This window comes from Microcaecilia unicolor, chromosome 1 (genome assembly GCF_901765095.1).
Source record: "Microcaecilia unicolor chromosome 1, aMicUni1.1, whole genome shotgun sequence".
NCBI classification, from domain to species: domain Eukaryota; kingdom Metazoa; phylum Chordata; class Amphibia; order Gymnophiona; family Siphonopidae; genus Microcaecilia; species Microcaecilia unicolor.
In genome coordinates this window covers 273,208,638-273,224,144 of record NC_044031.1, presented here as the reverse complement: position 1 = coordinate 273,224,144, position 15,507 = coordinate 273,208,638, and the positions used below count along the sequence as shown (strand labels likewise).

The following is a 15,507-nucleotide window of genomic DNA, read 5'->3' as shown; positions in this document are numbered from 1 at the left end:
TCTTTTTCCCTCCTTTCCCCTCTCCCCCGCAGGGTCAGCACCTTACTCCTTCCCCCCCCCCCCCCCCCCCCCTCTTGTGGGTTCCAGCACCTCTCTACCTTCCCCTCCAAGCACCCCCTTCCCCTGCCACCTCAGTGCCTCTGCCTTATTGAGCCACTAATTCCTACAGGCCTACTCTGAGGCTTTCCCTCTGCTGGGTCCAGTCTCTCACGAAATAGGAAGTTGGCATCAGAAGGTGGGACCTGGCTGAGGAAGGCCCCAGAGCAGGCCTGTAGGGATCTGCTGTAACAGCTCAGTATAGTAGAGGCACTGTGGCAGGAGGGGAGAGGAAGACACGGAGTGAAGGGAAGGGAGCAAGGTGCTGGACTTTACGCAAGAGCAAGTCTTTTTACCATTTCCGTGGGACGGTAAAGGTTTTGCTTCCGCATCTGTGGTGTGGCAAATCCTCCAAAGATTTTTTTTTTTTTTTTTTTGTTAACACGGTCCCTATTCCTGTGTCATTCTTTAGTTAAAATACTTACCAACTTACTGGATAGACTAGGTGGGCAAAATTGGTCTCTTTCTGCCACCATCATTTAGTATATTACTATATGCTCTAGCTGACGGGTTTGAGTTTTTCATTAATGCTGTATGTGTGAGGATCGGGAGAGAGGAGACTACTAGAATGTATGACTAAGAGGGTAATATGAAACATTGAGAAGTTCTAACATAGTCCATGTAGTCAGGACCTTACGATGGTGCAATTGGGCAATGAGCTGGGTCTGATAGGATGTCTTCATAGCTTTGTTTTTGTTAAGATGTGTAATATTAATTCTTAGGGAATTCTGTGGAAAATAATGTATTTCTGCACACAATATTTTAGAATTCTACATGTTTCCTTTGCGATTTTTTTGTTACGCACTGAATTCCCCCAAGAGAAGATTGAGCTCTTCCCACCACAGGCCTGACACTCCCCAGTTGTACATAAGTATTGCCATACTGGGAAAGACCAAAGGTCCATCGAGCCCCAGCATCCTGGTTTCCAACAGTGGCCAATCCAAGTCACAAATACCCGGCAAGATCCCAAAAATGTACAAAACATTTTATACTGCTTATCCCAGAAGAGTGGATTTTCCACAAGTCCATTTAATATAACGGTGGAGGAAGAAGGGTGCAGATAAGAGAGAATTTACCCAGTAATGGAGTTCCCTCGGAGGAATGTTAGGGAGAGATCAGAGTGGAAAGGTACTGAGGAGCTGCACAATGAATGCACTTATAGGTCAATAAGAGGAGTTTGAAGCTTCGAATACCATTTCTGGCACCGGTTATCCCCCCAAATCTTCCTCGGTGAAGACCGAAGCAAAGAATTCATTTAATCTCTCCGCTACGGCTTTGTCTTCCCTCATCGCTCCTTTTACTCCTCTGTCATCTAGCAGTCCAACTGATTCTTTTGCCGGCTTCCTGCTTTTAATATTGAGCCTGCCAGGTGTGGGAAAGCGCGGGGTACAAATGTAATAAATATACCTAAAAAAATTTTTACTGTGTGTTTTTTGCCTCCAACGCAATCTTTTTTTTCGAAGTCCCTCTTAGCTTTCCTTATCAGTGCTTTGCATTTGACTTGACATTCCTTATGCCATTTCTTATTATTTTCAGTCTGTTCCTTCTTCCATTTTCTATCCCCTTCCTTTATAGATCTCCCTTGTCTCAGCAGGTTCAACCCCTGCTTTTCTCTTTCTACCCCTTAGTTCTTGCCCATCAAGCATTCTGTGTTCCTTATTCTTTCCCTACTCACCAGCAAGACCACTAGCTCTCTCTCTCTCTGCTCTCTCTCCAGTTCACCTTGCCCCACTCACGGAAGACTCCCAGGTCTGTGTCTCTTCTCTAGGAAGACTATAAGATCTCTGTCTCTCTCCTCCCTCTTCTTCCCCAGGAACACCCCCATCAGCTTGTTCTGTCCTTCTCCAGGTTCGCATTACCCCTCCCCCACACACACATAGAGCAGAACCCTTCAATGTGCCCTCTTCTCTCCCCCCCCCCCCCCCCCCCCCCCCCCTTGAAAAAAAACTCTCAGCTGCTCTGTTCCCAAGCCGCCCTGCTGGAAAAACCTTCTCCCCTTTCCCCCACAGCAGTTGCTCCCATTCCACTTCATAAAAGTAAGCTAGCCTATGTAACAGGATTCTCAGCTAGTAAATCAGGAGACAAGAGGCAACTGGTTCCAAAGGCAAGACAGCTTTTATTGATAGCAATGTACAGCACTGAGTTCAGTCTCAGGATACTGTGTGTCAGAAATCAGCTGACACTCACATTTATACCTCCCCTGTGGGCCTGCGCATTAGGCCCCTTATACATCACAGTTGGCATGCGCAGTAAACATTTGTAGTTCTTGTAGTTCTTACAGTACATACACACGTCATAACACTGAAATGATACTGGCAAAGAAAACGAAACTTATCGCCCTGTTTTAGCACACACACACACATAATCACACAATGCTTCTTTCACAGAGTTGATAAGGCTCAATGGAGCTTAAGGCTCAGAGATGCAGGGTGGGGGTGGCGACACTCCCAGACTATCTTTTATTCATGTAGCGTCTACGTGCAGGCTGGTTTTGTGTGCAAGCTTTGGCTACTAAATGTTACAAGCGGTTATCTACTGCACCTGCATCCTGTCTCAAACAGTTATTCCAGCAACTTTGGTATCTTGCAAGCAGGAGCTGACAGTTTGTAGTTAAGACACAGTACAAGAGAATGTAAAAGTTCTGGTCTGGAATGTGGTATAAAGAAGCCAAAGTCCTTGATTAAATATGCACAGGTCTTGAGGTAGTCCCGTCAGTCCTGATCCGGCATCGATGCAGGCCACTACAGCTATGCTTAGCAGTGCAGCAGAGGGGAGTTGAATCTCCATTATGATGTTTTATTTGTTTTATTATTTTGATTTAGCAAATGACTGCCCAATTAAGGCTACTGGAATTTTGCACAATTGCATAATACAGAATTCTGCACAGGAAAAAAGAGACAAACTATGCCGGCAGCTGCTGCCTCTGCTTCTATCTTCCCAGGAAGCTCAACTGTCTCACTCCCTATCCCTGTGCTTCAAAAACACCTCTGTGTGTTCTCTCTGTTCTCCCTCCTTACTCCATAGGCTGCAACATCTATAACTTTACTAGCAGTGAGAGTAGAAACATATGCACTCATGTAACAAGGTCAGTTTGTCAGGTTATGCAGTGGACTTAGGAAGCCAAATGTTGCTCAACAACCACACCAGTTTTATGGTAATTTAGATTAGTATAATGACTCGTTTTCACGTATAGGAACATTGGGTTCTAGAAGAAAATAAGTGGGGAATCTTGTATGGCCTTCTAAACAAGTTAGTAAAGTAGAAAAGAATAAGATAAAAACTGTCCCAAGAAAAGGGAAAAAATCATGCAGGTGTTTACACTGGATGAGTGGCAAATTTGGGATGTATCTTCAGTTGCATGGATAGGAAACTAAGTAGATTGAATGGGCTGGATGGTCTTTTTCTGCACCATTTACAATAGTCTGGCGATACATGGTCCAAACTGATAATTTTATATAGATTTAAGTTATGCTAACAACTAATGTGAAACTGCTGACTGACATCAGTCTCATCTGATCGGCCAGAATGATAAGGTTTGATTTATTGAAGAATAAAATAGTACAAAATACAAAGTCAAAAAGAGCTACAAAATTTGACCAGGAAAGGTAAACAACCACACCAATTCATACAACCTTGAGAGACTATTTCATCCTTGCATTCAGATTCTAGAGCAATACTTTTAACATATGAAAGTCATTTTTTAGTTGCTGAAATATAAATATATTGTTCCCAATATTCATCTGCTGGCAGGCATTGCTTTTGCTGTCTGCTGCCAGCATTGAATATCTGGAGGTGGGGTGGGAGCGGTTACTGCTGAAAAGTTAACCAGTTAAGCCGATAGCACTAACTTTTTAGCGGTTAAGGATAGGCCTGCTATTTGTGGCCTATTTCAACCACCAACATAGCCGGTTAAGCACTGACTATCTATACCTAATTGTTATGTTGTGTGCACTATAGCCTGTAGTGGCTAGCCACAGATATTAGCAGGAGATAACCAATTATCTCCTGCTGGAATATCTGCGGTTAGGCGCTGATATGCATTTAACTAATCAGCAGCTGTGTCTGGCCGGTTAATAACTTTGAATATCGGGTGGGATTGTCTTTACAGACAGTTTGTGCATATATGTATCATGCGTCTCCTGCTTCTCATTAACCAACTTAACTTTTTGTTCCAGGTTACATTTCGGACAAGAATTTATCACTGTAATATTAACAGCCAGGGAGGTGATCTGCCTAGACATCCTGAAGGACAATTGGAGTCCAGCACTAACCATTTCTAAAGTTCTCCTTTCAATCTGCTCACTTCTCACAGACTGCAATCCTGGTAAGAGACTGACTAGCACCAATCCAGTTTAGTCATAAATTTGTATCTTAAATGGTAGTACAGTATTAAAGGAATATTTATAGTCCAATGTTATACCTATATATTTGACTAGAAATTACTAGGGGGTCTGTAAGGAGTGACAGCATATTTATGAAATGCCAGTTGTGGCATTAATAACATATTCCAGTGACACTGATTATGTGTATTCACTGCAGATCACCCTTGCCGTACTGGGTCAAAGCAAAGGTTCATCAAGTCCGACAGCGTTTCCAACAGTGGCCATTCTAGGTCACAAGTACCTAGCAGAATCTCAAAAAGTAGCTAGATTATGTGCTGCTTTCCCCAAATGTAGCTTGTTAATAGCAGTCTGTGGGATATTTCCTCCAGTAACTATCCAACCTTTTTGTAAACCCAGCCAAACTAATCTGTTTTTGCCTCTTCTTCCACATCCTCCAGCATTGGCTTCTATAGTTTTTAATTGTTCATTTAAATGTGCTATTTAGTACATAAGAACATAAGCACTGCCATACTGGGAAAAGACCAAGGGTCCATCAAGCCCAGCATCCTGTCTCCGACAGTGGCCAATCCAGGCCTCAAGAACCCTGCAAATACCCAAAAACAAAACAAAAATTTAAATTAATAATGTTCAATGGACTTTTCCTTCAGGAATCTGTCCAAACCCCCTTTAAACTCAGCAATGCCGACTGCTGTCACTACTTTTTCCGGCAATGAGTTCCAGAGTCTGTCTACACACTGAGTAAAGAAAAACTTTCTCCTATTTGTTTTAAATCTACCACATTCTAGCTTCATCTCATGTCCACTGGTTCTATTATTGTTAGAAAGTGTAAACAAACGCTTCACATCTGTCCGTTCCATTCCACTCATCTTGTAGACTTCTATCATATCACCCCTCAGCCGCCTCTTCTCCAAGCTGAAGAGCCCTAACCGTCTTAGCCTTTCCTCATAGGGAAGTCCTCCCATCCCTTTTACCATTTTCGTTGCCCTTCTCTGCACCTTCTCCAATTCCTTTATATCTTTTTTGAGGTGCAGTGACCAGAACTGAACACAGTATTCGAGGTGCGGTCTCACCATGGAGCGATACAACGGCATTATAACATCCGCGTGTTTGTTTTCCATCCCTTTCCTAATAATACTCAACAATCTGTGCGCCTTCTTAGCCGCCACAGCACACTGAGCAGAAGTTTTCAACGTCTTATCCACGATGACTCCCAGATCCCTTTCTAGGTCTGTAACTCCTAACGTGGAACCTTGCATGACATAGCTGTAATTTGGGTTCCTCTTTCCCACATGCATCACTTTGCACTTGTCAACATTGAACTTCATCTGCCATTTGGACGCCCAATCTCCTAGTCTCGAGAGGTCCTCCTGTAATCTTTCACACTCTTCCTGCGACTTGACGACCCTGAATAACTTTGTGATATCTGCGAATTTAATTACCTCACTAGTTACTCCCATCTCTAGGTCATTTATAAATATATTAAAAAGCAGCAGTCCCAGCACAGACCCCTGAGGGACCCCACTAACTACCCTTCTCCATTGAGAATACTGACCATTCAACCCTACTCTCTGCTTCCTATCTTTCAACCAGCTCTTAATCCACAATAATACCCTACCTCCGATCCCATGACTCTCCAGTTTCCTCTGGAGTCCTTCATGAGGCACTTTGTCAAACGCCTTCTGAAAATCCAGATACACAATATCCACCGGCTCCCCATTGTCCACATGTTTGTTCGCCCCCTCAAAAAAAAATGCAGTAGATTGGTGAGGCAAGACCTCCCTTCACTAAATCCGTGCTGCCTTTGTCTCATGAGCCCATGTTTTTGTATGTACGCTGTAATTTGATTCTTAATAATAGCCTCTACCATTTTGCCCGGCACCAACGTCAGACTCATCAGTCTAATTTCTCGGATCTCCTCTGGAACCTTTTTTAAATATCGGCATTACATTGGCCACCCTCCAGTCTTCCGGTACCTCACCTGATTTTAGGGATAGATTGCACATTACTAGCAGTAGCTCTACGAGTTCATTTTTCAGTTCTATTAATACTCTTGGATGAATACCATCCGGTCCTGGTGATTTACTACTCTTCAGTTTGTAGAACTGACCCATTACATTCTCCAAGTTTACAGAGAATTTGTTCTTTCCGGCACCAGTGTCCCTCCCAAGTCCTCCTCGGTGAAGACCGAAGCAAAGAATTCATTTAACTTCTCCGCTACTTCTTTGTCTTCCCTGATCACCCATTTAACACCACTGTCGTCCAGCGGCCCAACCGATTCTGCTTTTGATGTATCTAAAAAAATGTTTACTATGTGTTTTTTTGCTTGTAACGCTAATTTTTTTTCAAAGTCCTTTTTCGCCCTCCTTATCTCTGCTTTGCATTTGGATCGGCATTCCTTATGTTTTATCTTATTATTTTCAGTTGGTTCTCTTCTCCATTTTCTGAAGGATTGTTTTTTGGCTTTAATGGCTTCCTTTACCTTACTGTTTAGCCACGCCGGCTGACGTTTGGTCTTCTTTCCTCTTTTTCTAATGCGTGGAATATATTTGTCCTCTACCTCTAGGATGGTGTTTTTGAACAGCTTCCACTCCTGATTCAAGTTTTTTACCCTGTGAACTGCTACTTTGTCTTTTTTTCACCGTTCTTCTCATTTTATCGTAATCTCCTTTTCTAAAGTTAAACGCTAGTGTATTTGATTTCCTAAGATCACTTATTCAAAGCCAATATCAATCAAAACTGATCATATTATGATCACTGTTATCAAGCGGCCCTCGCACCGTTACCCCCCGCACCAGATCATGTGCTCCACTAAAGACTAAGTCTAGTATTTTTCCTTCTCTCGTCGGCTCCTGAACCAGCTGTTCCATGAAACTGTCCTTGATTTCATCAAGAAATTTTATCTCCGTAGCGTGTACCGATGTTACATTAACCCAGTATATATCCAGATAATTGAAATCACCCATTATTATTACATTGCCCATTTTATTTGCTTCCCTAATTACCCATTTTATTTGCTTCATGGTGTGTCCCTCAGTCTTTGTACTTTTTTTGAAAGAGTTGCATGTACCTGTTCCGCTCCATTCCTCATTTTATAGACCTCTGTCATATTTCCTCTTTTGTCTCTTCTCCAAGCCAAAGCGCCATAACCTCTTTCACTTTCCTATTAGTGGAGTTGTTCTACTCCTTTTAGTTACCCTTTTTTGTATCTTTTCCAGTTCTACCATACAGTATTCAAGATGTGGTTGTACCATGTAGTGATAGGCATTGTGATACTCTGTTTTAGTCTCCATTCCTTTTCTAATAATTCCTAACATGCCTGGGGGCTTTATGACCACTGCTACACACTGATAAGGGACGTTATCCTGAGTGATTCCTAAATTCTTTTCCTGAGATGTTCCACATTAAAAATTGCTAATCAACATATAGCTGCAGTTTGGAGTTTTCTTCCCTATATGCCTCACCTTACACTTGTCCTCATTAAAATTCACCTTCCACTTGGATGCCTAATCTTCATTCTCTGAAGGTCATCCTGAATTTCTCAATCTGTGATTTAACAATTTTGGATAACTGGATAATTTTTTTGTTGGATACAAATGTGATCACCTCACTTGTTCCCATTTCCAGATCACTTGTATTCCATGTTGTCTGGGTTGATCAGATTTTTAAAAAGAATTTAACAGTGTAGAGTAAATAATAGGAATTTCCTAGGAGGAAAATGAGCTTATTAGATCCTCAGCTGATTTTGTCTGCTTGAGATTACATTTTAGTGCCTTGACACTTGGGGGTCCCCAGGTCCCTCCTCTTTGTACTTCCTCCATGCGCCTGTCCTTCATGGGGTGAATTTATGCCTCAATCCTTCTCCCTGGTTCTGAGAGGGGGATTCTTAAGTGCCCTTCTCCCATGAGCAGATTAAAATTTCAGTTCCTCTTTTTAAGTTGTTGAATTGTTCACAGAGACTCAAGAGGAGAGAGTTTTATGAGAAGAGGAGGCTCTCAGAACCAGTCTGAGCTGCATATTTGTGGCGAGGTGAATGCATGCAGGCAAGCGGTTGAAATTGGAGTCAAGTGCTGGGCCTATGTCACTGGAGCACAGCAAGCACTGTATCAACTGTGGTTCATGTCAGGTTGCAGGTCAGCAAGAGTGCTGCAAGTGTGCTGCAAGGTTCAGGTGACCCTCAGGGGGAGGAATGCTGGCTTCGGCCTAACCTCTGGTAAGCCTTTCCTCAGCTGAGAGGTGCCCAAGCTCTACCACCGGCTGCCTTTCAGGTGCTGTGGAGGACTTGCAGCTCATCTGCATATCCTTACAGCCTTCTCTGGGGTGACACCCAGGTCCACTCCGATCCACTCAGGGCCTCCCCTCTAGGTGCCACGCGCCGGGGCATTTTTCTCTTTACGTCTAATCTTCTTCCCACTTTGCTAAAGTACCTCAGTCATTTATGGCCCCTATTCACATTCTCTTCCTAGCCCTGTCCCTTCCTAATCTTTTCCCTCACCCCCTACCTCTCTCCGCTACAGGAACTCACTGCCCATCCATCGACTTCATCATCTCACCTTCTCTCCTACCCTCTTCCTCCCTCTTGGCTTTTAATCTCCGCCTCTTCCGTCCATTTTGCCTTCCCTATTCCACCTAAATACTTCTCGCCTTCGACGCCTTCGTGGTCACACCTCTCCTACTCTCCTCCGCTCTCTTTTACTCCTTCTCTTACTCTCAGCCGGTGACATCAATCCCAATCCTGGCCCCCCTCACCAACTATTATCCCAACTCTACAGATCTCACCGCGACCTCTCTAACCTCATCTCTATTTCTCTACTCCCCTCCTCTTCTCTGCCCTTCTCTTGCGCCCTATGGAATGCCCGCTCTATCTGTAACAAACACGCCTATATCCAGGACCTCTTTATCTCACGTCACCTCCATCTGCTCGCCATAACAGAAACCTGGCTCTGCCCTGGTGACTCTGCTTCAGTCGCAGCCCTGTGCCATGGCGGTTATCTATTTTCACATACTCCTCGCCGTGGGGGCGGTGTTGGGCTGCTACTCTCTCCCTCCTCCAGATTTCAACCCCTTCTTTCACCTCAATCTCACTGTTTTTCCTCCTTTGAAGTCCACTCTATCCGCCTTTTCTCTCCTCTGCCTCTTCGAATAGCGGTCATTTATCGTCCCCCTGATAAGTCCCTTTCATCCTTTCTCAGTGACTTTGATGCCTGGCTTGCCTTCTTCCATGATCCTTCCTCCCCCTCTCTCATCCTTGGTGACTTTAATATTCCTGCTAATGATCCTTCCAACTCTTATATTTCCAAGTTACTCGCTTTAACGTCCTCCTTTAATCTCCAACTATGCTCCACCTCCCCCACTCATCAAAATGGTCACTCTCTTGATCTCATCTTCTCCAACTGTTCACCCTCTAGTTTCCTTGCCTCTGATCTTCCCTCCTCTGATCACCATCTTATAACTTTCACACTTAAATCTCCTCCCTCCCAGTCCCGTCCTATCTTATCTAATTTATCTAGGAATCTTCACGATATTGACCCTTCATCTCTATCCTCCCATGTTTCAAACCTCCTCTCTACTGTGGCACCATCCACGTCTGTCAACGAGGCTGTTTCTTCTTACAACAATACTCTATCCTCTGCCTTAGACACTCTTGCACCTTTGATGACCCGCCCTGTAAGGCGTATAAAACCCCAACCTTGACTGACTTCTAATATCCGCTACCTACGTTCCTGTACCCGCTCCGCCGAACGCCTCTGGCGGAAATCTCGGGCCCTTGCTGATTTCTTACACTTTAAGTTCATGCTGACCTCCTTCCAATCTGCTCTTTTACGTGCCAAACAGGATTATTATATCCAACTGACCAACTCTCTTGGCTCTAATCCTCGACTTCTCTTCAACCACATTGAACTCTCTCCTCAAGGTGCCCCCTCCCCCAACTTCCCCTTCATTATCTCCTCAGACCCTTGCTGAATTCTTTCACAACAAGGTTCAAAAGATAAACCTTGCTTTCTCTACCTCACCACCTCTCCCTCAACTAGTCCATTCCCCTCTTTCTCCTTCCCCTCATTCCCTTTCCTCCTTTCCTGAAGTTACTATTGAGGAAACTACACTTCTTCTTTCTTCCTCAAAATGTACCACCTGAATGTGCTAAAAGTGCTTTATAGATGGTACTTGACACCTGCGAGGCTGTGCCACATGTTCCCGGATGCATCCCCCTTGTGTTGGCGAGGATGTGGCCAGAGAGGCACCATGGGTCATATTTGGTGGTCTTGCCCAAAAATTAGGGCATATTGGAAATCCATCCAATATAGATTACAACGCTGGTTCCGGAGGCCGGTTAAGTGGTCTCCGGAGTATTTTCTCTTTTCTAAAAAACCACCAGGCCTTACCAAATCTCAGGGGCTATTGACCAGGCAGGCCATGTTGGCGGCGAGAGTGGTACTGGCAGCACATTGGAAGGCTCCCGAGGTCCCTTCAAAAGTGCGTTGGCTGAATAAGCTGTGGTATATCTGTGAGCGGGAGAGACTTCGTGCCGAGCAAAGTCGTACTGTGGCGAAGTGGGAGAGCCTGTGGGAGCCCTTCTTGAAGAACTGTTCTTGTTAATAGGCCCGGCGGGGTGGAGGGTGGGGGGAACGAGGAGACGACAAGGTTAGTGGGGTTCTGATGCTCTGAGGGGTGTGGGGTGTTGAGGGGAGGGGGGTGGATTTTGTGGGTAAGGGTTGTAGGGATATTTCTAAAACTGTTGAAAAAGTTGAAGATACTGACTGCTCAGGGTATCTTGTTGACATTTGGCACCAAATACTTTCCTCGGGCTGAGGAGATAAGCTCTCGTTGGATTTTATGTGCTGATTTTGTTCGATGGTTTTTGCTGATGTTTGTACATTTGTCAATGTTCAATAAAATCTTCCAGAAATTAAAAAAAAAAATGTACCACCTGTTCCTCTGATCCCATTCCCACCTACCTTCTTAATGCCATCTCTCCTGCTCTTATTCCTTTTATCTGTCACATTCTCAACCTCTCACTTTCCACTGCGACTGTCCCTGCTGCCTTTAAACATGCTGAGGTCACACCTCTCCTTAAGAAGCCTTCACTCGACCCTACTTGTCCCTCTAATTACCGACCCATCTCCCTCCTTCCTTTTCTCTCCAAATTACTTGAGCGTGCTGTTCACCGCCGCTGCCTTGATTTTCTCTCCTCACATGCTATTCTTGACTCACTACAATCTGGTTTTCGCCCTCTCCATTCAACCGAAACTTCGCTTACTAAAGTCTCCAATGACCTATTACTGGCTAAATTCAGAGGTCAATATTCCATCCTCATTCTTCTTGATCTTTCTGCTGCTTTTGACACTGTCGATCACAGCATACTTCTCGATACCCTGTCCTCACTTGGATTCCAGGGCTCTGTCCTTTCCTGGTTCTCTTCCTACCTCTCCCTCCGCACCTTTAGTGTTCACTCTGGTGGATCCTCTTCTACTTCTATCCCTCTGCCTGTCGGCGTACCTCAGGGTTCTGTTCTTGGTCCCCTCCTCTTTTCTATCTACACTTCTTCCCTTGGTTCATTAATCTCATCCCATGGCTTTTCCTACCATCTCTATGCTGATGACTCCCAAATCTACTTTTCTACCCCTGATATCTCACCTTGCATCCAAACCAAAGTTTCAGCGTGCTTGTCTGACATTGCTGTCTGGATGTCTCAACGCCACCTGAAATTAAATATGACCAAAACCGAGCTTCTCATTTTCCCCCCCAAACCCACCTCCCCACTCCCCCCGTTTTCTATTTCTGTTGATGGCTCCCGCATTCTCCCTGTCTCCTCAGCTCGAAACCTTGGGGTCATCTTTGACTCTTCTCTCTCCTTCTCTGCTCATATCCAGCAGATTGCCAAGACCTGTCGTTTCTTTCTTTACAACATCCGTAAAATCCGCCCCTTTCTTTCCGAGCACTCTACCAAAACCCTCATCCACACCCTTGTCACCTATCGTTTAGACTACTGCAATCTGCTTCTTGCTGGCCTCCCACTTAGTCACCTCTCCCCTCTCCAGTCGGTTCAAAACTCTGCTGCCCGTCTCGTCTTCCGCCAGGGTCGCTTTACTCATACTACCCCTCTCCTCAAGACCCTTCACTGGCTCCCTATCCGTTTTCACATTCTGTTCAAACTTCTTCTACTAACCTATAAATGTACTCACTCTGCTGCTCCCCAGTATCTCTCCACACTTGTCCTTCCCTACACCCCTTCCCGTGAACTCCGCTCCATGGATAAATCCTTCTTATCTGTTCCCTTCTCCACTACTGCCAACTCCAGACTTCGCGCCTTCTGTCTCACTGCACCCTACGCCTGGAATAAACTTCCTGAGCCCCTACGTCTTGCCCCATCCTTGGCCACCTTTAAATCTAGACTGAAAGCCCACCTCTTTAACATTGCTTTTGACTCGTAACCACTCGCCTCCACCTACCCTCCTCTCTTCCTTCCCGTTCACATTAATTGATTTGATTTGCTTACTTTATTTATTTTTTGTCTATTAGATTGTAAGCTCTTTGAGCAGGGACTGTCTTTCTTCTATGTTTGTGCAGCGCTGCGTATGCCTTGTAGCGCTATAGAAATGCTAAATAGTAGTAGTAGTAGTAGTGTCGGGGAATCTAGCGGCTCAATTCCCACTTCCAAATCAGAGCCCTTGGTAATCAGAGATGTGAGCCTTCCCAGAGCATGCCAGCTCAGGTGCCAGCCACATTGGGTGCAGGGGACTTAATCTTGGTGAGAAACTGCCATTTTGTCTGTGACTGAGAGCCCAATCTCACCTTTTTGTGTTTTGGCATAATTTTACTTTTTTTGTACATTGATTACTTTCACTTTGTAACCCAGGCCTCCTTACGTAGCCTCCTTATGTCTTTCATACATTTTTCTCCTGTTTAGTTTCATTGTAAACTACCAAGACACATCAATTTTATGAGCGGTATCCTATATAATAATTTGCACCGCCAACGTTCTACGTCTGGATGCCTGGTTTCGTAACACACTTCCCATTGGTCCGCCCTCGCGATGACGTCAGAGGGCGGATCAGTGAAAGGGAAGCCAGCACCAGCCAGCCACAGAACGTTGGAGGTGAGTGGAGAATCGCCCCCCTCCCTCTCCTCTCAGTTCCAGGACCCCCTCTCCGAGTTCCATGCCCCCCGCGCCTCTCTCTCTCTCTCTCTCTCTCTCTCTCTCTCTCTCTCTCTCTCTCCCCTCCAAGTGCAAGCACGACCTATTCTCCGCCTGCCCCTCGCCTTCCTGCGTGCCGGCCAGAATTTAAAAATTCTTACCTCTGGGTTTGGCATCAGCAGTGAAGGCGAGCAGCGCTTCAGCCTGCGTTCCCTTGTGTCTCAGCTCTGCCTCTGTTCCCGCCCTTCCGGAAACAGGAAATGAGGGCGGGACCAGAGGCAGAGCTGAGACACAAGGGAAGGCAGTCTGCTCCACTTCACTGTTGCCGCCCGACCACGAGGATTTGTATTTGTTGGTAGTGTTCAGTCATGTTTGAGGTAGTGGTAATTTTTATCAGTTGTCTTTCTTCTTGGCGTATGAGTTTATGTCCTTTCATTCCTTTCTGTTGATGATGACCGTGGTTGGTGGTTTTTTCGTGGCATTGTTTAGTTTTTTGGATAGGCATGTTTTGTATGTGTTGTGTGATTGGTTTGCGAGTTGTGGGGGTAGTGATGCTTGTGTTAGGGGTTGTGGTTGTGTGATAGGTTAGTGAGATAGTAGGTGATTAGGAATATTAATTTGTTGGGGATCATATCAGTGTTAGTTGTTTAGGGTTGTTTGGCAATTTACAGTTTAATATGCAGTGTGAGATTGTGAGATGCCTAATAAGCATTTAGAAGGTATTTAGTAGGTAATGAAACATGCTGCAATCTGGTACTATGAGATACACGGTAAGCATTCGACCGATGTTTGAATTACAGTTTTATTTTTTTATTTTTTTTTATTTATAATTTCAAACAATAATATACAAGATAACCTTGCTTTAGGTAATACAGAGAGATAAGTCATATAGGATCAATTGAATAATTATAGGAAAAGAAAACAAATCTCCCTTTCTTAGACCACAACTATAGGGGAGGGGAATCAGGAAGATTGAGGAGAAATTTAACACAATCAAATTTTATAGGAATTAAGGCCTAGACCTAACCACAGGTATATTTAACACTATATTGAACCTTTATCCTGGAAAGTCATTTAGCAAGCTTCTTTAATTCAACAAAACTTCTCAATTGTTCCGGCTCAAAAAAGGTATACTTATTATCCTGATATTTTATAAGACATTTACAAGAATAAGCCAGCAAAAAGCTGGCTCCTAGCTTTTTAACATCGTCTCTCAATAACAAAAACTTCCGCCTCTTTTCTTGGGTAGATTTTATGACATCCGGATAGATCCATACTCGAGCACCATAAAATAATTTTTGAGAGTTCTTAAAGAATAGTTTCATAATTGAATTTACATCAGGCTCAAAAATAAAAGATACCAATAAAGTAGCACAAGATTGGATCTCAGTCAACGATTTCTCAAGAAATGCTGTCAAGTCCTGTAATCCTGAAGGTTGTAAATCCTGTTGAACCTTTGTTCTCCGCTGCTCCTCATTTTTCCGTGGAATTGGGAGATAATATATTTTATTAATCGGAGGAATACAATCAGAGGAGTAGTGGAGAACTTCACTTAGATATTTTTTAAATAGCTCCATTGGGCCCAACTCTGTCATTATTGGAAAATTTAATACCCTCAAGTTGAGGCGTCTGTTGACATTTTCAATTTGATCTAACTTGTTATGTAGGATAATTTTATCCTTAATCAAACTTTCAGTTGTATTCTTTAGTGAGGTAAGTTCTTGTTGAAACAAAGCCTTTTGCTTCTCAGAATCTAATTTGAATTTTTCAAAAGGATCATACAAAGAGTCTACCTTAGTCACTAATAAAGCCGTGTCCAAGGCAGCTTTCGAAGTTGTCTTTTGAAGATTCTGTAGCATTGCCCAAATGCCTTCCAGGGAAACCTCCACGCGGGCTTCTAGCTCCTGGTGAAAACCTTCAGCAGCTTTTCCGGGG

General features: G+C 44.1%; 1 protein-coding gene across 3 annotated transcripts in view; it reads left to right on the top strand.

The window, feature by feature from the left end:
- The window catches only part of LOC115472456 (ubiquitin-conjugating enzyme E2 E1-like), a 172,095-nt gene that overhangs the window by 127,223 nt on the left and 29,365 nt on the right, over positions 1–15,507 (top strand). For all 3 annotated transcript variants that reach the window (XM_030206752.1, XM_030206748.1, XM_030206757.1), the window contains exon 5: positions 4,272–4,420. In XM_030206752.1, coding sequence (XP_030062612.1) covers positions 4,272–4,420 — 149 coding nt within the window. The remainder of the gene's footprint in view (positions 1–4,271; positions 4,421–15,507) is intronic.